Source organism: Dermatophagoides pteronyssinus, unplaced genomic scaffold (assembly GCF_027571235.1).
Source record: "Dermatophagoides pteronyssinus isolate colony J.1.1.1.1 unplaced genomic scaffold, Derpt_VIB-CSIC_2022.12 sq0013, whole genome shotgun sequence".
Taxonomy (NCBI): Eukaryota; Metazoa; Arthropoda; class Arachnida; order Sarcoptiformes; family Pyroglyphidae; genus Dermatophagoides; species Dermatophagoides pteronyssinus.
This window is the reverse complement of record NW_027461537.1, coordinates 785,806-812,482: the sequence shown is the minus strand read 5'-3', so window position 1 is coordinate 812,482 and position 26,677 is coordinate 785,806. Positions and strand designations below refer to the sequence as shown.

General features: G+C 27.5%; 1 protein-coding gene across 1 annotated transcript in view; it reads left to right on the top strand.

The window, feature by feature from the left end:
• Positions 1–3,983: 3,983 nt before the first annotated feature.
• The window catches only part of LOC113790718 (uncharacterized), a 31,631-nt gene continuing 8,937 nt past the window's right edge, over positions 3,984–26,677 (top strand). Inside the window, exons 1-3 of the mRNA XM_027340413.2 lie at positions 3,984–4,227; positions 4,293–4,613; positions 4,675–5,400. Coding sequence (XP_027196214.2) covers positions 4,084–4,227; positions 4,293–4,613; positions 4,675–5,400 — 1,191 coding nt within the window. The 5' untranslated portion in view covers positions 3,984–4,083. The remainder of the gene's footprint in view (positions 4,228–4,292; positions 4,614–4,674; positions 5,401–26,677) is intronic.

Sequence of the window (26,677 nt, the reverse complement as noted above, 5' to 3'; positions counted from 1 at the left end):
CCGCATACACAAAAGCCGACGATCTAATAGAGAAAAAAGTAAAAACCTCACTACTTTTCAATATATTGATTCTAAATATAGAATTTTCGTTGTAGCATTTTTTTTCTATTTCATCATCATCATGTTGATCGGAACTTGCACTCGTTTTTAACAACTTGATGATTTAATATTCTTGATGCATAAGATTTTTTTTTTTTGATAATGTTAGCGAAATGAAAAGGAAAAAATAATGAGCAAATTTCCATTTTTATTTTCACTATTGTTTTGCTATATTTTGAGTGTTCTTCAACAGAAGATCATTTGAATTATGATATTTCATATGAAATGAAAGGATTAAATGATCATGAATATGGTATTATGACAAGTATTAGTTTTCTTTTGTGTCTTTCAAAACAGAGAAAAAAAGAGATCAAGATGATATTGAATTTTTCAATATGATCCGATTTCGTTTCTTGTTCAACTTTCATCAAGATGAATCTTGATGTTTTTTTTCTTCTTCTACATTTCATTGCCAATAATTTATGATGTTATCATTTTACAAACAACGACAACAACAACAGGGAAGAATTTTTAATTGATATAAACTTTCTTAAGATGTCATCGATATCATCGACCTCTTCTTTTTGTAAACTTTTTGTACCAATTATAAATTCGTTTTTGTTTTCAATCTTTATTGGATCAATTGAATTGTGAAAAGATTTTTTTTTCTTACACTCTTGAAACAGACAATCGTTTTTTCAACAACAATATTATCATATTCGTTACGTAAGTTTATGTAAATTTGTCCAAAAAAGAAATTCATTTGATTAGAATCAGTGAAAAAAAATAGAGAAAAAATAACGAAAATCATTATCGATTGATCGATGAATTTTTTGGCTGTTGTTGCCAACCTTTTGTTTGTTTGTCAAGTGATCAATGAACAATTTTTTTTCCATTGTCATCATTATGATCGGTCGATAACTTGTTAACACAAACACACGATTGTGACCCATTGCAGACACACTCATTGAGAGATGCCAAGGTGCCAGATGTTCCAACACGTTCCACAACCTTTTCCATCTTGAATTGTGGAATATTTTCTTTGCGGTTTTTTTTCTCTATTGTTCGCAGTGATGATGATGATAATAATGACTACGAAGATGTTGATGATGATGATAACGTTGAAAGAAAAATTATTTCAAATTGTTTTGTCGATTGAATGAATGAATGATGATGATGGTGTTCAAACAAACGCTGAATATAAAACAGCAAAAAAAAAATTATTGCAAAATTGGAAAATAAAGTTGAAAAAAAACGAAAAATTCAAATAATTAATCTGATTCTCTAACAAATTGATTGTAAGTGTGTGTTTTTCTTCAATCCTTTGTTTCAATATCAATAAGATCGTTTTGATCCAATGTTTGCGTGTGTGTGTGTATGTTATTCTACACGATTTATTTTACAATTGAATTTGATAAAATAAAAATGATAATGATAATTAAGTAGGAGAAAATTAAAATTTTAATTTAGAAAGAAAAAAAAACTAAAAAATCTGCCATTATTTTCAAGGTGTTTATTATCATCATTATCAAACATTCAATCATGATATTCGATAATAACACATATATCTCTGTTGATTAAGAAAAACAACTAAAACGCCTCGTTAAATTTCCTTTGTTGTTTTTGTTGATACTTTCATCTGTTTTATCGCTTATTATTCCCATAAATAAATCCTTATAATCTTTAATTTGGCCCACGTTTGATTGCAATCGATCGATCGATCGATTGATTGATCCATTTGTTCAACATGTTGTCTTGACAATATTAATTGGTTTGCAGTGGTAAAAAACAAAGAACGCAACACCACATGTTGTACCATGTTTAGAATTCAAAAGAAAACAAAACATTTTTAGCAAATGAAAAACAAAACAAAATAGACATTTGTTTTTTTAAAAGAATCTGTTGAAAGGATCGAAAACTAAAAAACTGCATTTCATCGATCGCTTTTTCCATCCATCCATCCATCCATCAACGATCAACCAAAATCAACAGCTTTTCAACAACAACAGTTATTTTGTTTTGTTAGTTGATGATGGACTGATGGGCCATTAAGATTTTGTTTTAAAATTTTTTTGTTCAAAAGAAAAATCTAATCGTTTTTTGAAATTTCCTTTTTGAATCCGTTATGTCCATTATGGTTTTGTCTCTAAAAAAAATTAGTATTTAAAAAGCCTTTTTTCTGGATGCTTTTAATATTTGTTTTGTTTAAATAAAATTTTTTCTAATTTTAATTTCATTTTTCTTTTCATTTTTTTTGTCTAGTTTTTCTGGCTTCGATTTGGTTCATTTGGACAACGATAATTTCAGCAATTTTCTTGTTTGCATGATGAAAAAACTTTCATCTGGAAATTAAATTGAGAAAATATTTTTTTTTGTTTGCCAGAAATTGTCGACCATTGAAAAATATCCAAGCAATGATAAATAATTACAAAAACCGGAAGAATAACTGAAGAATTATCGTTTCGTTAAATGGAAATTCAAAAAAAAAAACATTTACACACCCTATGAATGTCATATTATGATCCAAAAACAGAAGATTTTAAATGATCATTACAAAAATTCACTATTTTTATAATTTTGTCCGGAAAAAAAGTGTTAATTTTTTCATTTCAAATAAATTTTCAAAAAACACACAACAAATTTAAAAACAGATTTTTTTTTGTCATTTTTTTCAACAAGGAAAAAATTGGTCAAAAAAATAAACAACAACAGCACACATTTATTAATGTTTTTCACAAATTCCGGCTTGTCTCGTCATCGGTATTGGGTTGGGGTTCATCATTTTGTATTAATTATTCGTTTTAATTAGCAACAAAACGAAAGATTATCCGGATATTCTAATTTTCTTAATCTTTGTTGTTTTCGTTCAAAGACTACAAACAACAAAAAAAAGTGTAGACATTCATTTTCCTGAATGGGTGTTTTCATCCTCCCATTTATATAATATCTTCGTGATGATAATGATGGAAATGGAGATGAAGATGATGGCCATCACCATTATCATATACAACTGATAATTGATGCACCTTATTTCATTATTTTCTTTGTTGTTGTCGTCAAACTAATTACCGCCACCACAACAACATTTATCATATACATCACCACACATATACAATCATTATCAACATAATCTAAACAATCTTCATTCTATATAGTTGGAAAAAAAATCTGGAGAAAAAAAAAAATCTGTCATCAACGAACAGCAACAACAACAACAACGGAAAATCTTTTTTCTTCTTTTTTCCGATGTGTACGACAAGAAAGAAACACAGAGAAAGATCCCGTTAGTTGATCTCGAATAAAAAGTCAACGAACAATAACAATTTCAATCAAGATTCTAATGTTTTGTTGATCATTATCATCATCATCGTCATCCTCATCATCAAACAGCTACATTATTGATGATTAATTTATACTGTGAATGATGACGATGTTTGTAACAACAACGAGAAAAAAGAATTCTCCGACAATCAACAGACAACGGAAGATGCAATGTTGACATTCGATTCTATTGAAAAATTTAACCGAAACAAAAAAAAACAAATTCTATTTATTCTGATTCATCATCTTTATTTATATATAAAAAATTATGAATTCTCATTCAAATCATTGCCATTTATTAAGCACAAATCAATGTGAAGAAGAATCTTTGTTTTCATTCGTATGAATGAATGAAAACAAATGATGATGATGATAAAGTCATTGTATGATCATTTATTAGTTCATTTCACAACCACTGCCCATTGTTACTGAATCAGTTTTTTCGAATTTATAGAATATGTTTACATAGAATTTACAACGACAACAAAAACAGCATCAAATACATCATCATTATCATCATTCCTTCGATTGATACGCACATTATTTTTATTCATGACCAATAATCTACTTTGAAACAAAACAATCAGATAATTCATTTTTTTCAATCATCAGTATTTATTATTGTATTTATTATCAAACAGATATTTTTTGCTTTTATTTCTTGTTTTCTCATCATATTTATTTCGAAATTTTGTATAAATTTTATCCGAATTAAAATTCATAATGAAGACAATCATTGTTTCACCATCATCGACAACGATGAAATCACAACAACAACAACAACAACAACAACAATCATCATCATCATTTGTTAATGATGATTATGAATATCTTATGAAAGATACTGATCTAATAACTACCTGTCAGGTATGTAATGAAAAAATTTTCTTTTCAAAATTATAATAATTTTTATTGTTTATTTTTTATAATAGGAAGCGTTAGAGGAAAATAATTATAATAATAATCATCATAATCATCATCTTAATAATCAGATAACTAGTTCAACATTAGATTATCAACAACAACAACAACAACAATCCGAGCTTTCTTTATCATCATCATGTTCAAAATTTAATTCCATAACAAATTGCCAACAACAATTACAATCTTCTGCCAATATTAATCATCATTGTGATCATAATCATCATCAGAATTCGAATGATTTTACTTTAATGCGTTCACCATCATCAGCCGCAAGTAGTGGTCTTGGTCTTTCGCTTGAAGAAGATTATTCGCTAAAATATTGTCAATCGGTAATTAATTGGTTTTTTTGGAACATTTTTTAAAACTTATTTTTTATATTTGTCAATATAGGATGAAGAATTTTCATCGTTAAATTCAACCACTACCAATAATAATGAATCGATGAATGGAACAAGTTCAACTTCATATACGGCCAAAGCATTAGTTGCTGAATTCATTGAATGGCTTGATTATATTGAAAATCAATTGGATTCAGTTTGTTATTGTGCCAAAATTGCTCATGATGCCAATCGATCTGATCATGATGATGATGTTGATGATGAAATCGATGACTTTGATGAATCTGATAATGAAAATGATGATTATCAAAAATTAAATAGTGATATTTTGCTTAATAATGGCCAAATTGATATGGATCTTACATTGATAGTCAATTCAGATGATTCTTTTGATAATCATCAATTGAATAATAATAAATCACAAAGTGATGAAACCTGTTGCATATTGCCACAGCAACAAGTTATCATTGATCATGAAGATTCAATCGATGATGATGAAGCTGAAGAATTGATGATGTCAATGAAACCAATTTCGACTACTACTGTAGCCGATCAAGTGATCAATAACAATAGTCAACAACAATCAAATGGTTATAAACCATTATGTTTAAGTGAATTGAAAACAATTGATAATGATGATGTTGAACCATCGATTCAAAGTACTTCAACATCATCATCATCATCATCATCATTTGAAATGTCAATGTCCAAAACAAATTTGTGTTTATTACCGGAAACGATTGGAGCCGATTGGAGTGTTATTTTGGCACGTCATGAGGTAGGTGTCAAAATATAATTTTTGAAGAAGCAAAAAAAATAAGTGTTCCCAACTCAACATTTGACTTGTATTCATTTTTTTTGTGAATTACATTTCGAACAATGTTTGTTTGTGTGGGTGAATCGTTCACGAAGCGAATAAAGTGTTAATATCTGAAAAAATTCTTGGCCTCATTTTTTTTCTTTCAATAATAATATTATTCTATTCATTTTTATCAATTACGCGTTTGAACCAAAAAAACAAACACCGATTCGAATGTATCAAAAAAATAACAATCGGTAATCATTGTTAGAAAATTTTACTCCAGAAAAAAATAGAATCTATTTTTAATCAAAAAAAAAAAAAAAATTATTCTAGTTTTTCTTTTTCTTCCATTCAGTAAAATGATTGTAATCAAATCATTTTACGCCCACCATACACTTCTACATATTTTGAAATTGAATTCGATTCATTCGATATTATATTCTGGATACCCGTGGAATTTCATTAAAGAATCGTGTCAAACTATAGTTTTTATATATAAAAATTTTACTTAATTTTTTCGACAAGCAATTTATGTCTTATTGTTCTAGTTTCAAAAAAAAACAAAACATTTATAATTCAATTATTTATTTATTTGTTTAAATATTCATATTGAATTGAGAATTTAGATAATGTAAATGGCCATGAAAACGATGATCATAATTTTGTTGAATGGATTTTTACTGCATAATCTATTTTGTATTGATTTATTCAAATCTAGGATATTATTCATTTTGCAAGGCAAATTTTTTTATAAAACAAAAGAGTCAATGGTATATTCAACATGAACAATTCGATTACTTGAAATTTTGTTATGAAAAATATCTGACCACAGTGATAACCAAATTGATTTTTAGTCATTGTTTGAGTGAAAATATTTGCTTTGATAATAGTTCTTATTTGATTAATTTGCTTGTTAGCCAAAATTTTCTCTGTTTTAGCCAGTTGATTCAATAATATTTTGCTAAAATGATGATTGTATGTAGGTGGATAAGTCAATCGGGTATATAATGCCGATATATAAGAAAATGATATCAACCAGATTATAATTATTGTTATACTTGTTGTGGTCATCTTAATTTGACGACTATAAAATACACATGTAGTGATAGATATGATTTTTGACATTATTTCAAAATTATACATTAAAAAACTTATCATTTTATTCAATAGAGCTGTTTCATCATATAGTTCTACATATTCTTTTTGTATACGATTCAAAGCAAATTTCATTTTTATAATGCCTTTACATGATCCATACAGTTTCAAAAGTAAACGCAATTGTTTCATTCGAATTTTCAAAAATTCTAGAAGATAACTAAGAGTGAATGAACCAATCAATAACTGCGTTAGATGAGTAAAAATAATTAAAAAAATTTGCGCCATAATCATCATTGTAAATAGCGAATTGACTAATGTTATCCGATTACTGAAATATAAATGAGTAATCGAATAAATTTGCATCATATATGCGAAAATGAATCCAAAAAATAATGTATTTTTAATTAAATAAGCCATGATTTTCAAAAATAAATATTTTTCAAATAAATAATGACGATTATTTTTTGTTAGTTGTTCGTAGTCGAAATGTAAATTATTTAAAAATATTTCAACAAATGGTGATCTATAGTTCAATATTTGAATTAATAATTTAAACGATATCCATTCAGCTATGCAAAATGTAAGGATAATTGATTTGATTAAAAGATCTAATCGCTGACAATCAAAAATTTTTTCCGAATATTGCATCCATTTTGAACTTTCTTCCGAATAGCTAAAAATCATTGCAAAAATGATGAAAAAATATGTATTCAAGGACAAAAGAATAGCTCGGCGAAGTCTTTGATATGTTCTCGGTATTCTTTGTTGCTGGTATTCTTGCAATGTAAATTTCATTCGTAGCGCAAGGATTTGAATGAGCGGATTAATGTATTCTATAATCTCAGGTATAGTTGATTCATTTTTTGATAAAAATAAACTCTTTATCTTCATCATTACACTTTCAACAAAATTTTTCTTTATATTACGTGAATGATTCATGATTTTACTTTAAATTAACTGAAAAATTTAATATGATTGTGATTGTGATCCACACTGAAATGAAAAAGGAAATTTTTTAAAAATGTTAAATTTGCCTTTGAATTTGAATTTGAATTTGAATTTTTATTTTTGAAATAACCCCAAGAACTAAATATCTAAACAAGGGGTCTTAAAAGGCAATTGGAAATATTTACAAATTGACAATGAAAACAAAATAATAATAATAATAATGGAAAGGAGAGATAAAAAGAAAAAAAAAATAAAAAAAAAAAAAAAAATAAAAAAAAATAAAAATAAAAATTAAAAAAAAATAATAATGATAATAATAAAGATAAAAATAAAAATAATGATAGTAATAATAAAATAAAAATAGGAAAGAGAGATAGAGAGAGAGAGAAAGAGAAAAAAAAAAAAAAAAAAAAATAAGATATATGGATTAAGAAATTTTATTATAGATGGAATGAAGGAAGTCCATCCAGAACGCCAGATCCTTCTTGGAGATATTGAGATTTTCGAGCCTTCCGCCAATCCGGTATTCGAACAATGTTCTTTCGCCTGCTGTGGCTGGACAGTCCAACAATAGGTGTTCTGCGGTTTGGCTTTGGCCGCACCAGCAGACGTCGCTTTCCAGTATTTTGAATCTTTCCAGGTACGAAGCGAATTTCCCGTGTCCAGACAGGAGTTGCGTTTGGCCATATGTTGGGATGAATCTGCACTGTTTTCTGCTTCGGACGGAAGGGAAGAATGCAGCAGTTGTCCGGCCCTTGCTCGTGAGACTCCATTCGTTGTTCCAACCTTCGTCCATTTCGGCCCTGATGATCCTCATAGCATACGACAATGGGAGCAAGTCAAATGAGATTGAGGTGTCACGACATTCAATTGCTTTAAGTGCTGATTCTGAATCACTACATATGATAGCTTCTCGCTGTTGTTTCAATATCCATACAACTGCCAGAGCATTAAATTTGCCTTTGAAATATCCTACAAATAAAAATGGTTTCCTAGAAGCTTCCAAATTAAATTTCATGTCAATTAACACCGCTAATGACAAATTTTTGACTACCAAACTTTTTGCAACTTCATCATTTATTTGATAAATTAATATTTTTTAGTGGGAATTTGATTCAATGACATTCGTTTAAAAATCATTTCCTCAATTCACTTTTTCAAACTAATTGTATGATCATTTATTTTTTCTTTCATTTTTTAATTAATAGATGACGATATGTAACTGTTTTTTTTTTAAATATAGTCATTGTTTTTGATTATTTGACTATTTATTTTTTTTGTACATTTTTAATGATAATAATAATAATAACTTTAATAATTAAAGCGTATATTCTTATCGAATAATTGCGAATGTTAAATAATCTATTCTATAAAGACGAAGAGTGTCGTGCACAAGAAAGTGTCGTTAACAGAGAAATGTGTTAGCAAATGCAATTAGCAGAGAAATGTGTTAGGAAATGTGATAGAAAGGGTCTGCAGAAATAGTCAATGTGCGCAGCAGTTTGCGCAACACGAATTGAATTGCGAGGATAGAAACAATTGTTAACGCTTAGGCCCCGGTCTCATTGTAATGGGACCGCGGCCTAAGAGAAAATTGTGGTTTGCAAAAAATCTCAATAGGAAAAAATAGCCAAAAAATGGAAATATTCAAATATTTTTTTGGACCGATTTTCGGTGAGACCCGAAACAAATGGATAGAAAACAAATAATCGATTGAATAAATAGTTGGATCGAATCCCAAAAGAACAAAACTTCAGCCAAAGATTTGGGAGATGGGCGGCGTAGCCGCTCATCTCCCAGAATCTACGGGCTGAAGCAAGTGTGCGTGCTGCTGGCCGAAGGCCGGCAACACACACCCTGTGATAGTAATAAACAAGGACATTTTAGATGATGACAACTTTTTCATTTATCGGATTTTTTGTTCAATTGTAATAGAATTCATTAAAAATGGTAATTGTTTTTTCTTATAAAATAACAATTCTAATGGTTGTAATCATCATTTTGTTTGTAAGCAACTTTGACATTCATTCGAAATGTCAAAGTTGTTTCTGATATGATGAAAGCCCAAAAAAAATCGTTAGTCGGTTTTAATTTAGCTCGATCAATACTTTTTCTTAACTTAAATTCTTCTTATTACAACAACAACAACAACAACAAAAAGAACACCACCTAATTTGAAAATAAAATTCAATGTTTTTTTGTTTGTTTCTTAGTTAAAAGATGGCGCTAAACTTTTTTTCCCAAATTAAAATTTATTTTGATTGATACTTTCGAGAGAAAAAAAAATTAATGCTATCAAGTAAAAATAGTTGGTTTTTTTCGAATATCAACATATCCGCCCACAACCTGTTGATCATTATTTTGATTATTTTGTTTAAAAAACCCTCGAAACATCATTAAAATGTTTATTTAAGAAACAACAAAAAAAACACTGTCTGACTTGATAATAATAACAATAACAATAAATTCGTCGCATCATTTCACAACCAAATCATCGTTAATACAAGGTTAAAAATCCTTTACTTTATATCCATTTATTCCAATAACAAAAATGTTTTCTATTTCTTCAGGCGTCATTGTTTAAATTATAATCGAAAAAAATGGAATAATAAAAATAATGATGAACATTTCGCATTTTGTGAAACTTGTTCACCTTGAAAATCTTTATATACTCTTTATGCATCTATTTAAATACCTAATGTGTCTAAGAAATCAAATACACTGTGCATACAGTAGTCGTTGAATCAAATCAATGCAAGTTATTATACAAATGTCGATTACTTTTAATCAGAAAACTGAATAGTATCCATCCATAATTTAATCAAGTTTTCAAGTGTAAAAAAATGAATAATCAATCATTCTTCGGGCAACAACATAATCTTGTCAAACTTTACCTGTAAGAATAATCATTCAGAGAATTAATCCAATTAAAAACTTAGGAGAATTATGCAATTTTTATTTTTTTTGAATTTTTGATGTGTAAAATTTTGTACAGAATCACCATCAATAATTTCCATTTAAAAATAGTTAACATAATCATTAAATAATTTTTTTTCAAATAAAACCTGCTGCAACAAACTATCCATCTTTTTCATCATCATCATCATTATTACCACACATTGTGTATTTGTATTCGACCTTCAATCAAATTCATCAATAGGAATAAATATGAAAACACATAGACAATCCTTTTAGTACAAACCAGATGGTTGTAAACTGAAAAAAAACTATCAAACATCATAATTATGATTATGATTTGATTTTTTCTGTTTCTCCAATGATTTTCTGAAATGATTACCTTTCTTAAAAAATTTTGTTTTTTATATAGCCTTTAGAAATGTAAGAAAAAAAAGTAATTTTTTTACCTTTGATGATGATGATGATGATTCTTTGATGATTTCTCATCATCATCCGTAATAATATATCTGAACATTTTTTTCCTGGAAAATTTGATGGAGAACAACAAGAGTAAAAAGGTATCACGAAAGGGTTAGCAGCAACGACAACAACAAAAATGAACAAAAAATTTCAAATCTAAACACGCAATTATTTCATCAAGATCATTATTTTGTTCAAATGAAATCGAATGTTATGAACTTTTGATTTAATTCTTCATTAACATCATTTTTTTGAAGTAATTTTCTTTTCGTTTTTTTTTGTCTGTCTGTCTGTTGTTAAATTGAAAAAATCTCATTTTCGTTTGATCAATCTGATCACATTATCTATTAAACTTTTATGATATTGATCCATTGTATGTCACAACAAGCTGTGACTGTTTTTGTTGAACCAGATTTTTGCTTCTGTCATTTCGAATCAATGACATTGATTCGTTCAGCGAATAAACTTAATCAATCAATCGTTATTGTTAATGTTTTTCGTAAAAATCATTCAATATGATGATGATGATGATTTTGAATCAATCAATTTTTTTTTACTGTAATTCATTATATAATAATCCTTTAAACTTTGGGATTATTATCATACATTTGATTGATTCGCGTGAACGCTTGTGCATTATTTTTGCATTTAAGTTTTTTTCGCTTTCTCGCTTCTTCATGTTAAATCCGATTTTAAATACATCTGTCAACAACGACGAGGAAACACTGTTCGAATCAAATTATTCATGTTTCAAATGGAAACGATTTAATCTGAATTTGATGAAAATGATGTTTTGTTTATGTAACAAACACGTGACACTCTTTATTTGAAATCAAAAAGATTTTTTCAAATTTCTTTCATCCTTACGTCCGTTAATAAAGTTTGAAAAAAAAACATTTTGAATGAACCATGAACAAAAAAGCAAAAAAAACCAGGAAATGTTTTCAGGTTTAATTTCTTACCTCTTCTTACACCTTTTTACAAAGTTTTTAAAAATGATCATTTTTTTCTGTTCTTCCCATCAAGAATTCATTTCATATACATTATTTATCGATTGTTTGGTTTTTTTATTATTATTGTTAACGATAACCATTTAAGGTTATCGAAGGAAAAAAATCTTGTTATCTTTCAGTTGATTGGAAAAAAGAATAAAAAATGATGATGATGAGAAACCATCATGACCTTTAACCGCCATTAACCATTATTCATTATTTTGCTTGAATTCATTAACAATATTTATATTTTGTTTTTCTTCCTTGTTTCTTTTTTGTTACGTCAAACTTCATTTTAATTTATCAGTTTATAGGCGCCAAAAAAAATCTTCAAATTGTTTTTTCATTCGCAAAGATAGTAATACAAAACAAAAATCATCAAAAATGATTACCTACAAAGGAAAAAAAACGCTATACATTTATTCAATTAGATGAAAAAAAACTAGACATGTATCTTGAAGTTGAAGAAAATTTATTCATTAAATTTTTCAACAACAACAAAGACAGCTTTCTAGATAAACAAAAAATTTATCACCAATAAAAAATCAAAGAAACGATAACGATTTGAACTTTAACCTTTTTTTATCTACCTTGTTTTTAATTTTAAAATTTTGCAAAAAAATGATGGTTTTTTTTCTCTCGAAAATTATCATGTCCAAATATCATCATCATTCATCACACATCACAGTTGTTACAAACATTACATAACCTGTCAAAATATCCCAATACAACAAATTGTCTAACTTTTTTTTCCATCTTATGAAGATGAACACGAAAATATATGATTTTGACAATCATAATTTCTCGACACAGCAGTCTCATGACAACAACAACAACAGCCGTATTATAGAAAAAAAAGTTCCAGGAACTCGAATTTTATTTTTTGTAAATTTAAATTTTTCATATGATAATCTTTTTTTTCTATCCACTTGATCATAATATCTTTCAGTCGTTGTTGGTCCATCGGTTTTAAGATTGAATTATTCACGTATTTACCTGATATCGAAACTGACAACAATGAGGTGTTTTTGGGTTTTAAATTCAATAAAATTTTAAACAAAACAAAACAAAAAAGGATTACATTCCAAAAATAGAATCATCGATTGATGAAAATGAAAAGTTGAAATGGAAAATTTGACAATTTTTACGATCACTTGAAAACAAAGCAAAAATTAACGATAACTTAAACCTTTTCGGTTATTATTATTATTATTGTTTTGAATCTTGTTTTTTATCTTTTCTGTCTGAATTTTCAAAACAAAAAAAAACGATACCGAATCCAAAAAAGAACCGGACTTTAGATTAATAATAATGATGATGATGACAGATAAATCATGTATAAATATAGAAAACAAAGTGGGCAGAAAATAATTTTATTATCATTTTTTTAAGTTTCAACCTTTTTATTATCATCATTTTCTGTTGTTGTTGTTGTTGTCAATTGAATTATCCTTTTTCGAAATCTGTCTAATTTTTTAAAAAATTTCGGCATATTTTGTACCATTTTCCAATTTTGGATATGAAGACATAAAGCCAGCCAGCCGCCAGTCAGTTTAGACGTTGATGATAATAATGATACATAAGTTTCAACAACAATGATATGAAGATAATATTGCAAAATGAAAATGAAAATTGTCGCCAAATTCAATTTTGTTTTGTTGTTGTTGGAAAACTTTCCTTTCCTTTCCAAATGATGATGATTGTTATGGCGATCCTAATGATTCATTTTTGTATTTTATGTTTTTTACGAGAAATTTTTTTTTGTTGTTGTTGAAGATTTAAGTTTCATTGATTTTCAAATGAAATTTTTTGTTGTTGTTGTTGTTCAATTTTTGTTTCTGACCTGATTGTATTCAATTGATCATCATTGAAATAATGATTATAATCGAAATAAAAATCGCTTATGATTTTCCATCAAATTTATGGCACATTTAAAACATTAAAATTTTTTTTTATGTCGATGTTTTAAAAAATCTTATCACGACAAATCTAATTCTATCTATTTTTTCTCGTTAATTACACATTTTATTAAATTTTATCTGTTGTTTATTTTCAACATAATTTGTCAATTCACCTCTCTCTCTTTCTCCTTGGTTTGTTTCAAATTAAAACTTTTAATACCATAATGATGATGATGATAATTAGTCTTGATTCAATTAAGATCCATGATAACCATTTAATTTGTATCAACAAATCCGAATTAGATTTTTATCTACGTTTCTGATTTTTTTTCCAATGCTTATAGCATTTGAATTACAATATTTTAATCATTCATTTATTTTCCCTTAACTATTATTTGGTCGGATAATTGATCCATTTTCAAATTGCATCAGTAAAATTTTGACCAATAAGCATATGATGATCATCATCATTTAAAATTATTGTTAGCTTACGGAACTTTAATGTTAAAATCCTTAAACATCTTTCATATTTTTTTTGTTTACTTCCAACATTCAAACGTTCATCACACACCTGGAGCAATCGAAAATAAAATCAAAAATCAATTCAATCAATCGCTATTGAATTGATTTTGATTGATTTCTCCATTGTGTATGTTTTTGTCGATGATGATGATGATAATAATGCTTTGACTTTTGAGTTATTTGTACCTTTTTGATGGTTTTGTGGCATCCATCGTCATCCAATGGCCATAACGATAATCAATTAGCCATCCATCGAAAACGCTAGAATAAACGTTAAATATCCTAATGTTTATTAGTCAAGTTTTCATTTTTTTTCGCCGAAAATGCTTGGCCTAGATTGTTTAGTTTTTGTCATCACTCATCTACATGTGTAAAACGATAATAATAATAATAATAACGACTATGATGGTCAATGATGATGACTATGATTGACCATTGGCCATTGAATTCAATTATTCAACGTTTTTTTTCTTTCTTTCTTTCATGATCCAATACGATATCTTTTTTTGATAAATAATGTACGTTCCATAATTCATTGTTGTTGTTGTTGTTGTTTTTTAATGCTTGACCTCTTTGTTAAGGCGTTGTTTATGCTAAAATAACATTTAAATGATGATAATAATGAATGAATTTTGTTTTCTCGCTTTTGCATTGTATTATCAGCTATGTGATTATAATTATATATGATAAATAAGGAAAACAAAAAAATCAATGTTTAAATTTTTGCATAGATTATACGGGGAAAAATGGAAAAAAAATTCACCAATATCGTCCCATCCTTTCAGTTCATCATTGATCGATTGGTTGTTCATTAAATTGGATCATCATCATCATCATAATTTTTTCTTTTCTGATATCCTTATTTTCATTAATTTTCATATTTCAATGAGATCAATCAAGAATGAATATTGAATATCTAATAGAATCAATTAGTATGCATCACATGCAACAACAAAAATTCATATTTTTTCCTCAATGATGATTCGAGTTTCAAAAGTTCAAATTCAGAAAAGTTTATTGGCTAAAAAAATCGATTTTGTTTCGCAATTTCGTTGTTTTCTGAATAATTTCCTGTTATAACGGGAAAAAAATGGAGCAATTTTTTCGCAATTTTTTCCTTTTGAATTTATTCATGACGATTGATATCTGAAACAATCATTTTCATAAATCATACTCACTGATTTGATGGATTGTTGAATATTTTCTTTCTTTCTTTCATTTTGACACTATTTGCGTCCTAATCCAAATCAATCAAAAATATGGATTTTTTTCCCCATCAACTTTTTGATCCTTTTCATATTTTTTCCCATTCAAAAGATTAAAGATTCATTTTCCCAAACTCATTTTCCGTTGATTTCGATTGCGTGCATCAATCATCAATCCGGTCATCATTCAATCATCGTTATCATCAGCATCAGACAATTCATCTTAAAATATTACAGTTTTTTTTCGAAAAAATTTCTATTCGGATAAGATTTTTGTGTTTTTTTTTTCATCATCCAAATCTCTTAGCTCAGCAATATTTTCATAAGGAAATCTATTTCATTTGTTTCCGTTATTGTTGTTGTTGTTGTCGTTCAATTTCGACAACAACCCGTCCATAACAATAACAATAACAAACATCAATCGATATGGATGGACACTGTTCACTTCAATCCGTTTTAGGCTCTAGGTTTTTCTGGATATTGTAATTCAAAAAAAAATGAATCTTATACAACAACAAAAAAAGTTTCTGAAATATAAGATGATGATGAAGAAGAAGAAAAGATGCAATGAAATCCATTAAATATTTTTTTTCAACTATTATTTATATATGGTTCATATAAAATGATTGACTAAAATAAAATAAAAAGAAATCGTTTCTAACCATTTCCACTTGATGATCCAACGATGATTATTATTATGTGATCCATTCATCCATGTTTAAAACGGAAAAAAAAGAAAGAAATTTCTTTCCTTATATTCTCCCGTTATTACCTGATAGTATTATTGATGCTTTTTGGTTGTTTTTCGATCATCTTTATGATTTGTTTGTTTGCTTTTGTTGTTGTTGTTGTTGTTGATCATTGTAGTTGTTCAGTTCTCAATTGCTTTGCTTTGCTTAAATTATAGTCTCTTTTTCTTATTTTCATTGGTTGTCAGCTGCGTGTTTTTGCGTTTAGTCAATCAAACAGTTTTTATATACGTCATAATGATCCATAACCAATGTGATCAGATTTTTTAGATCCATTATTTTAGATCTTTTTTTCTTCTCCTCGTTCGTTTCTTTAATTTAAAACATTTTTATTTGTTTTTGATGATAATATGATAACCGTATAACCATTGTTGATATAGTTGAAATGAAAAATTTAGGTTTCGAAGTAGAGACTTTTTTCCGATGTCAAAATTCGTGATCAAATCGATTCGATTTGATTTCTTTCTTCATCTGCTTCTTCTTCTTGGATGACGAATTCTTAATATTTCATTCATACACGTGTTTCACGTTTTTTTCCTTATTCAAATGTAAATTTTATAAGAATATTGTTTGAAATAAAACTATGATTGATGTCTCGTTGCGATGGTAATCAATGTTTGTTTGGCTTCAATCAATAATAAATCGACATCTGTCTGATAATGTTTTCTGGTTTTTTTTTGTATTTTTTTGTTTTCACTTGATTATATCTGTCCATTAACAGCTCACATTTTCATTATTGTCATTTAGAATTTTTTGGGTTGTTTTGTTTACACTGCCAAACACACGTACATCTAATATTGAATTGGCATATTTTTGTTCCTCAATATTTACATTGTGTGTCATTGTAAATCGAATATCAAAAAAAAATTGATATCAATATGGCCGATATGATTCAATCGAATTAATTAATAGAATTCTATAGGAGATTCTATCGAATGATATTTTGTTTGTTTGCATTTTATTATTATATACATCATTATCATAAGATTAAACTTTGATTGATTGATTGATGTATTTATCTTGATTTTGATCGATTCACAATCTTTTGATTAAAAGGGAACTGAGCCAGAAAAAAATCGGATTTATTTTTCAAATCGATTGGATTTCAACAAACCCTTAAAAAAATAATGATTCTTTTTTCATATATGAAAATCAACCAATCTCAACATTCACTTCTACCTGGATATTTGTCTCTCTTTTTTTCTCTCAATGATATTGTTGTGGATTTCTTTATTTGATTTTTCTCTTTCAAAATCTTTTTCTATGCTTTTATAAATTTACCTTTTTTTCCCTTGCGATTTCCATGCTGTTTTCAATCACGTTTTGCCGTGTGTGTGTGTTAGTGATTGCGTGTGTGAAAGAGAAAGAGAGGAAATTAAATTTACCTTGACTATCGTCTATTGCCCTGTCTAAAATGCTTCTACCAGTCAAAAAAATTATTTGAATTACTAATCGAAAAAAAACACTCACGCCAAGGATATACTTCCACTACTTTTCTTGGCAACAACAACAAACAACAAAATACCCAGTGTATTCATGTTATTTAGACAAAAAAATGAAATGAATTCATTTAGTCGACTGTCATCAGTCGTCTTTGATTTTGTATTTTTTTTCATTTATTCTTTGCATCTTTTTTTCAAATTTTTTCAAAATACATTATTCCAATGGTGGATATTCGTTTTTTATTTTATTTTTTGAAATTTGATTCCAGAAAATGTTTTTTTTTCTTTCTTTCTGTGTATGTGTGTGCCTAATGAATCCTGATATGTGAATTTTTCAAATTTTCTGCTTACAAATCATACACATCATCTATATTCATATTCTAGTTTTTCGCCTCTTTGTCCATCGTTCATCAATTTTGATCAATTTGATAAAAATTATGGAATATGATGCTTATTGAACCTCAAAAAAATGCTTATTTCATTGAAATGGATTGAAGAGGATGGACCTTCAACTGACTGACTGACCATCTGTCCGTTTTTTTTCTTTTCTTCTGGTTCAATAAAATTTTGTTTTAGAGGAAAAATAATGAATTGCACGTGCAATTTGTGCGTGTGATCCCATGTGTATGTATGGCAAACGGGGACTGTCTGACCTCTTTTTATCCGGTCTGAAAATTTTTATTGTTTTCAGATGGACAAAATCGAATGAAATCCAAATGTGACCATGTTCAATTTCAATTCGAACCAGATGCTTTAGTCTCATCGAAACAAAAAAAAAAATCCTTGGATCATTTATCACCAATATTAGTAATAGTTTCTGTATCTCATTCTATCTATGTTTTTGTCAAATAAAATTGTCCACTTTATTCCACACACACAAATTCTCTTCTCCATCGAAAAACAAAAATCATCGATTGTCCATTTTTATTTCGTAACAACACAACCAACGACTATATCATTATATAAAACAATATCCACCGAAATGAACAATTTAATTTGTTAAAATTTGATTTAATCATTTTATTCAGGACCTTTTGATCTCAAGAAAATCAAAAAAAAAATCATCACTTTAATTCCATTCACTGCAATTATTCTTTGAAATTTATCCGTTTTATTTTAAATTTTTCAAATTACATTCACGACCACCGTATATTTTATATCACAATTTTTTTTCACTATTCAATAAATCCTCATTTTTAATTGGTAAGTCAAGTTTTAAGTTTCCAAAAAACGACATAACATTGTGATCACCATTTTTTTCAATGATCATCATTATTTTTTACCGTTCATTTACCGTTATTGTTTTAATAAAAAAAATGCCTTTTTTTCAAATTCATTTTCCATTCATTGAACTTTGACTGAATTGTCTTTCAGGTCATTCAATTTGATCATTATCCATTATTATCATTAGGTGCAAACAATGATATAACATTAAACATTGAACAAGGAGGAAAAAAAAGGTCACAAATTCTGGTTTGCATGGATGATTTTTTTTTGTTTTGTTTTTAAATTATCGTATTGTTTCATATAGTCAACTTTATTACCACTACCTATACCTGTTTAAAAAAAACATATGCTACCACCTACTAAAATATAAAAGGCGCCAATCTATCATGGCGTGACACCTTTACCATAATTATCATTTTTTCTTTTTTTCTTTCTGATTACCTGAATATATTGTGGTCATAATTATGATGATGATGACATGACCATAGCCCCGAAAAAAAACAATATGATTTTATTGACCCGCGGTTATTACATTATTTATGATGATCACGTTTTCGTTTCTATTCGAATGTGAATGTCATTTGATCCTGAAATTATAATCATGAAAAAAAATGATAAAATGATTGCTTTTGTTGTCATTATTGTTATTGCTTTGTTTTGATCATCAGTTAATGAAAAAAAATTGAGTTTGAATCCAATAATAATCTTAAATTTTCAAGAACAAATTGTTTCAAAATAAATGTAATTCATTGTCATTCATTGACAATATCATTTGAACATATATCCCAAAATGAAATGGTGGCAATGATTCAATTCTATTATTGTTTCGCATCATTGAATTTAGTTTTGAATCCAAATGTATTTTTGGTTTGGAAATGTTATTACTGTTGTCATCGAGTGCAGTGATGTAGTAGGATTTTCATCATCATCATCAACATAGAAATTCGTCAGACTGGAGACAAGTTTTTTTTCAAGTTGCCAAATTGGTTTTTTGAGGTCATATGAATGAATCTCTTTTCTTTGAAAATATTTTTATTTGGATTTGCGAAATGGTTGACATATGTGGATTTATTCTGCGGTCCATTTAACACGAATAAAAAAAAATTTTATTTTCATCATTAACATTCGATTCAATGAATATTGAAAGCTTTAAAATCGCTTCGTTTTTTTTCACTCAATAATTTTCCATGGCATTTTTTTCAACCTATATTTCAGGTTTCCATTTGATGAAAATGATTACACAGATATTGATGATTTTTTGATTCCATTATCATCATTCTAGTCTAATCACCCAAAAATAATTTCTCATCCCAAATAACTAATTGTCCAGATCCATTTTTCCTCTATTAGTAATGGTCATTATCGTTATGAATCGTTTTTATCATTTTATATCGTGTGGTTGGATTTCAGATTGCACGAGCCAAAACACGTGTTTTTTTCCACTGGCATCGAATCAAATATCCAAATAATCTATTTGTAATCGCATTTTTTTTCTCGATTATTTATTCAATCAATCAATTGAACGACTGTATAATAATGATGTTTTGATGATGATGATGATGAAAGATTTTCCAATTTTTTTCCCAATAATAACAGATTGAACTAGAAAAACAAAATTCGGGCGTTGGTTTTCTCATCATCATCATTATCATAATAATAATCATTATTTCAGTATTTGTTGGGTAAAAAAGATTTCATTCTTTCAAGAAACTATTGTATTGAAAGGAGAAATGAAATTTTGAAAAAACAAAACAAAACTTTACATTTCTGATGTTGGTTGCTTTTTTTCATTATTTGATTTGAAAATCCGATCAAAAGTGTAATAATTATGTAATTTGAGTGAATGAGTGAGTGAGAGAAAAACAAGGAAATCGGAAACTTCATAATATCAAAAAAGATTGATGATTTTTTTTCACATTGATCATGATGATGATGATCAAGATGATCAAAATACAAATGTTTTGAAATTCAAACAAACAAACAAACAAAATATGAAGCAACAAAATAATCATTGGATTTTTTTTTCTTTTGATTCCCAACACTAAATATTTTAATATCCGCATTGTGTGTAATTATTTAGTCAATCATATTTTGTCGTATTTAAATCTTTCTTTTTTTTCTTCTTGTTCCACAAATCAATGGTGATGATGATGATTGACCCATTTCAATGATTTTTAATCTATTGTTTTTATTGAAAATTTTATTGTTTTTTTTCTTGTTTCGTAAATAAAGGATTTTTGATTTCAAATCAAATGACAAACTTGTTTTTCACTATTGACAAATATCGATTTATCGGTTTAAATGTTTCGCGAAAAAAAAATCCTAGAATCGAAATAAAAAAACGAAAGGTTTAATTTTTTGTTTCTTACCCGAAAATAAGTAAGGTAAATTGTGATTGATTGATCAAAGCAAAAACAAAACTGATTGAACCAAATTTTATTTGAATTTGATCAGGTTACTTTCGATTATTTTTAGATTATCGATTTCTTTTTTATCGATGTTTGTTTGTTTTTCTTTTCGATTGTGTAAATATCATCCAGAGTTCAATCCATTTTTTATTCACAAAAATAACAAAAACGAAACTGAAATTTTCATTTTCATCTGAAAATAATTATCGTATCAAATTTAAATTTTGATTGACTGATTGACTATTTTTTCCAGCCAATTTACACATCATCATCATTCATTCTTATCGTGATGTCTAGCAATATGAACAAACTGATGACCATATCATCATCATTGATCATCATCCTTTTGATCCTGATGATAATTTCCATGTCTGCATATTTGTTCCAAATATAATAGTGATAAATTTTTTTTTGGTTTTTCGCTTGGAAATTGATCTTTTTTTTCGGGTTTGCCATTTACTCTCATTTTTACACAAACACCGACACTATACACAAGTACACGCAATTTATCTTTTTCCACTATTGTCTTCCGAATTTATCTTTTACCAATCAGAGAAACGAAAAGAAAAGAAAATCGCTATTTTTGGCATACACAAAAAGAAAAATTATTTGAAAGTGTGAAAATTTCATTTTCGTTACTTTACATTTTACGTACAATTTTCGCCAAAACATTCGTGTATAACTAAATTCATCATCATCATCATCATCATGATCGTTTGATGAAAATCTTTACTTTCACCGAAACAACAACAACAACATTAGGCGAAAAAATAATCGGGAAAGAACATCGGGTTTTTTTTCACTGGACTTCATTATTATTATCATAATAATAATTATTAAAATTAAAATATAGTTTTTTTTTTTTGGCGTTGGTCAACATCATCATGTCCATCATCGCCATCATCATCACACATTATCAAATAGCCACCTTTTTTTTACTTATCATCATCAAGATTTTTCTTTTCTTTTTACTTGTTGCTGATAAAAGACCATAATTTCATTTACACACACACACAGATCATCATCATTGAATGTTGTTATTTTTGGAATCTTATTTTGAATTCAATTTTTTTCTGTTTTGTTTGCTGCATTATTATTGTTTTTTCTTTGAAAAAATGAGCTCGGGAATAGACAAACTTTACAAACAAAACAAAAACAAAAATTATTCACCTGCCGCTCGATTAAATGTTTGAAATTCATTTAATTAATTTTTTCTTCTGGATTTTTGTTTTGATTCATGATACCAGTATTTTGGTTTTGTGGTTGTTGTTTTTTTTTCTCTTCCTAGCCGGTTATTCGCCTTAATAATATCATTCATTCTTGGTAGAATAAATTCCTGTTTTGTTTTGTTTTTTTCAGTAAACAAGGAAAAAACAATCATTTCTTTCGATCGTTTCGTTTTCTTCATTTTCTTCTTTATTCTCAAATGTTTTAATTGATTTTTATCCTTTTTTCTTCCTGAAAATATTTTCCTGAATTCAAATTGAAATTGATTCTCACCTTGGTTTGAATTGAAATTCTTCTAATCGATTATTCTTTCTGCCTGTTATGTTTTTGGATTTGGGCTTTTGGGCGACACGCCCGACCTCCCGTTGAATTACAATGCGAGAATATATCTGTTGTGATTTTTTCTTCATTCATTCCATCAATGATCCTAACCAAAAATCAATGTACACCAGGCTACACCCTATGTTTTTAGGTCTTTTAAGTTGAAATTGTTTAGAATTTTGATTCAATTCAATTCATTTTCACACAAAAGTCTTTGACCTGAAAACTATAGAGACAAAGAGTACCTTGAATTTGTTGTTGTTTTCTTCATCACAACACAATTGATTCATTCATGTCATTCACCTTATCTAGATAGTTGTTTGTTTACTGTATTGTTTCAATGAATTAAATCAATCAAAAATAATGAAAATTGAACAAATTTTTTTTCTTCTCGTATTTATGATTGATTAATATCATCATCATTTTTGGTCTTACAAACACAAATACTTGAATAAACAGTTGTTGATTATCCATGGCCATAATTGAAATGGGGAAAAAAAATAGCGAAGCAAAAAAAAAAAATTTGGAACAAGCTACCTTGTATAATGATGATGACAATATCACGATCTTGGCCAATTTGAATTTGAATTTTCATTCTGTTTCAGCAAACTTTGAAAAACTTTGTTTGTTCCAAAATATTTTTTATAAAATGATGATGATGAAAAGAACAAGAAGCTAAAATAAAATTACAGTAGACAAACAAAAAAAATTTCTCCCATTCTCATTCATCCATCATCATCATCATCATCATCATCATTTTGAGAAAATGAAAATGAAAAATCTTTTGTTCCAAATAAATTTCTACTACCATCATCATTATTTTTTTTCTACTTTGAACGAAAAAAAAATTATTGTTCGTGATGGTAATGGAATATTTTGGAAAGAAAAAAAAAATTTCTTCGTTTGCACAATTGTCATCAGAAAATATTATTATTTGTTAATCATCATTGTCGAATGATGATGATGATGATGATGATGATAATCATTCCACGTGAGCATGACGTACTGATGAGAAATTTTTTGATTGAAGAAAATTTCTCATTTTTCTTCATCCCACAATTGTACTGTTATGATCAACAATTGTTGTTGTTGTTATGATTTTAGCTTCCGCGTATTACCCGATATTGCTGTTGTTGATGATGATGATCATGTTTTAATGTTTGTGTAATAATATTATATTCCACATTTTCTGTTTGTGTTTGCTTCATTTTTTTCTTCGTTTACAAAATTGGATTGTGAAATAAGAAAGAAAGAAATCTACTATTATAGGAAATTATTAGTAGAGAGTTGTGGGCGACATTTTTCCATGTTATTATTTATGTCGAATGAATGAATGATAATTAACCAACATGAAAAAAAGAAGATATAATCGGTTTTTCATTCGGTCTGAATCATCTTTTTTCACATTTGGCTTAGTTTTGTTCTATTTTTTTTTTATCATCATCATAATTTCTTGTCTACCGCCATTCGGTGCAATCGCTCGGTTATGGTTGAGCAAAAATGGTTTTTTTCTTTAGTTTGTTGATGGTTTTGTCATTCAAATTTATATTTTTCTGGTTGAAATTTACATTTCCATAGTTTTTTTTTGTGGTTGTTGTTTCAAAACAGTTTACCTCAAAGAGTTATATTGTCATGCAACTGTTGTTGTTGTTATTGTTGAAATAGTAGAAAAACAACTTGTTGATAATGATGATCACCATCATCATCATGGTAATGATGATATACAGAAGAAGGAAAAAAAAGAAGGACAAAGACTGATCGAAATTTCAATGTCAACTCAATTTTGACGTTTTTTTCTTCTTCTTCTTTACTTTCCTATCTTCATATAATAATCAAATCTTGATGATGATGATATTACTACCAGATAAACCAGTTATATTGTAATCATGTAAAAAAGAAAAAATATTCATAAAATTTACCGGAATTGAAATTCAACATCAATTGTCTGTCTGTATATGACATATTGTAACAACAATGATTATAATGATCATCTTCATTATTTTGAATTTTAAATGATTATTATCATCATCATTATTATTGTTTGATGATGATGATAAAGATAACCAAAAAAGAAATATATTTGATCATGATTAAAAATCTTTTTTTTTCATTATAAATATTATTATCCAGTTCTTTTTTCAAACGTTAATTTATTATGATTTTATTTCTCTTTTTTTTTGCAAATAAATGAATGAAAATCTCCGACTATTTTGACTTTTGTATATAAAGATTAAAATCTTTGAATATATATGTTTTCCATACGTTTAGTTGAAAATGTAATGGCACCTTGTAATAAGTAATGGTAGGAAAAAGAAAAAAAAATTTAACTTAATTCAATGCTCAATGTTCATTGAAGAGATAATCATCATCATCATCGTGGCTACAATATATACTTTAATGTTTGTTTCTATTTCGTAAATAGCCACACAACAAGAAACAACAAGGTTCCTATCTAGGTCACAATCATCATCATCATCATCAACAAATAAAGACGATGTTCAAAACAACAACAACTTCAAATGTTTATATGCATTTGTGTGTTTGTTTCATATTTGATTTCGAATGTATATATTTTTTTTCTTCTGATTATTCAATATTTTTAAGTTAGCTTTGTTGGTATATTTTGATGATTGTTGTTGATGATCATCATCATTGATGATGATGGTGGTGGTGGTCACTATCCTATCATCGTTTTCGAAAATTATTAACCAAAAACGATCGAACGACGAAAAATTATTATTTTGTTTCATGAAAAATGTAAATGTTCATGCATGTTGTCTTTTTTGTTGTTGGATGGATGGATGGATGTTTGCAAACATTCATTCATTCATTCATGTGCATCCCAATACATTTGATGCTTATATAATGATTGTATTTGACTTTTACTTGAATCTAAAATAAATGATGATGATTACATCTTTAAATCTTTGACTACATTGATAATGATTATTATGATGATGATGATGATGATGACAGATCTCAATTCATATTGTCAAAACATCATTATTATTATATGGGATTATCCCGTTTATTTTATTTACTTACTCTTTTCATCATTATCATCAGGATGATGATTGCCATCGAATAATGTCAAGTCAAGCCTAATATAAAAAAAACTTAATTTAAAAAAAAACAACAACATACACAAAGGGGACATTACATTCAGGAACAAAGGTCAAATTGTATTGTTTGTTTGTTTGTTTGTTTGGTTAGCTTTTTTTCTACCAAAAAGATCATAAAGAATTTTCATTGTTTTTTTTTGTTCTGTCATTCATTTTTATTATTATTTTCGAATGTTTATGTTTTGTACATCATTGGATGAATGAATGAATTTTGCTTCCTTGTTGACCTTTGTTCCGTTATTTTTTTTTATTATTAGGAAAAAAAACGTGAATGATTTTGATGATGAACAAACATGGAATAATAATGATAATTTTCCTTGATTTTCTTGTTGTTTTGTTTTTTTGCTTAAATTCAATTTCAGAAAGCAGCAACAACAAAATCACCTAATCTGAATATCATCTCATTTGAATATAGAAATTTTTTATTATTATTCTCTTCTCTCATTCATCATAATCGTCTTTCTGTGATGTTAAAAGAAATGAACTGTTTTTTTTATCCTATTTGATGATGATAATGATTTTGTTGTTGTTGTTTTTTTTTCAATTGTCACCTTTTGTCCCAGTTTTATTCTTCCATTCTTCTCCTTGAATTTAAATTTTTTCAAAATTCAAAGTCATCATTACAAGTTCAACATTATGAAATTGTTTTTCATTGTTGTTATTGTTTCATTCGTTGTTTTACAATTTAAAAAAATAACGTTTTGAATTGAACT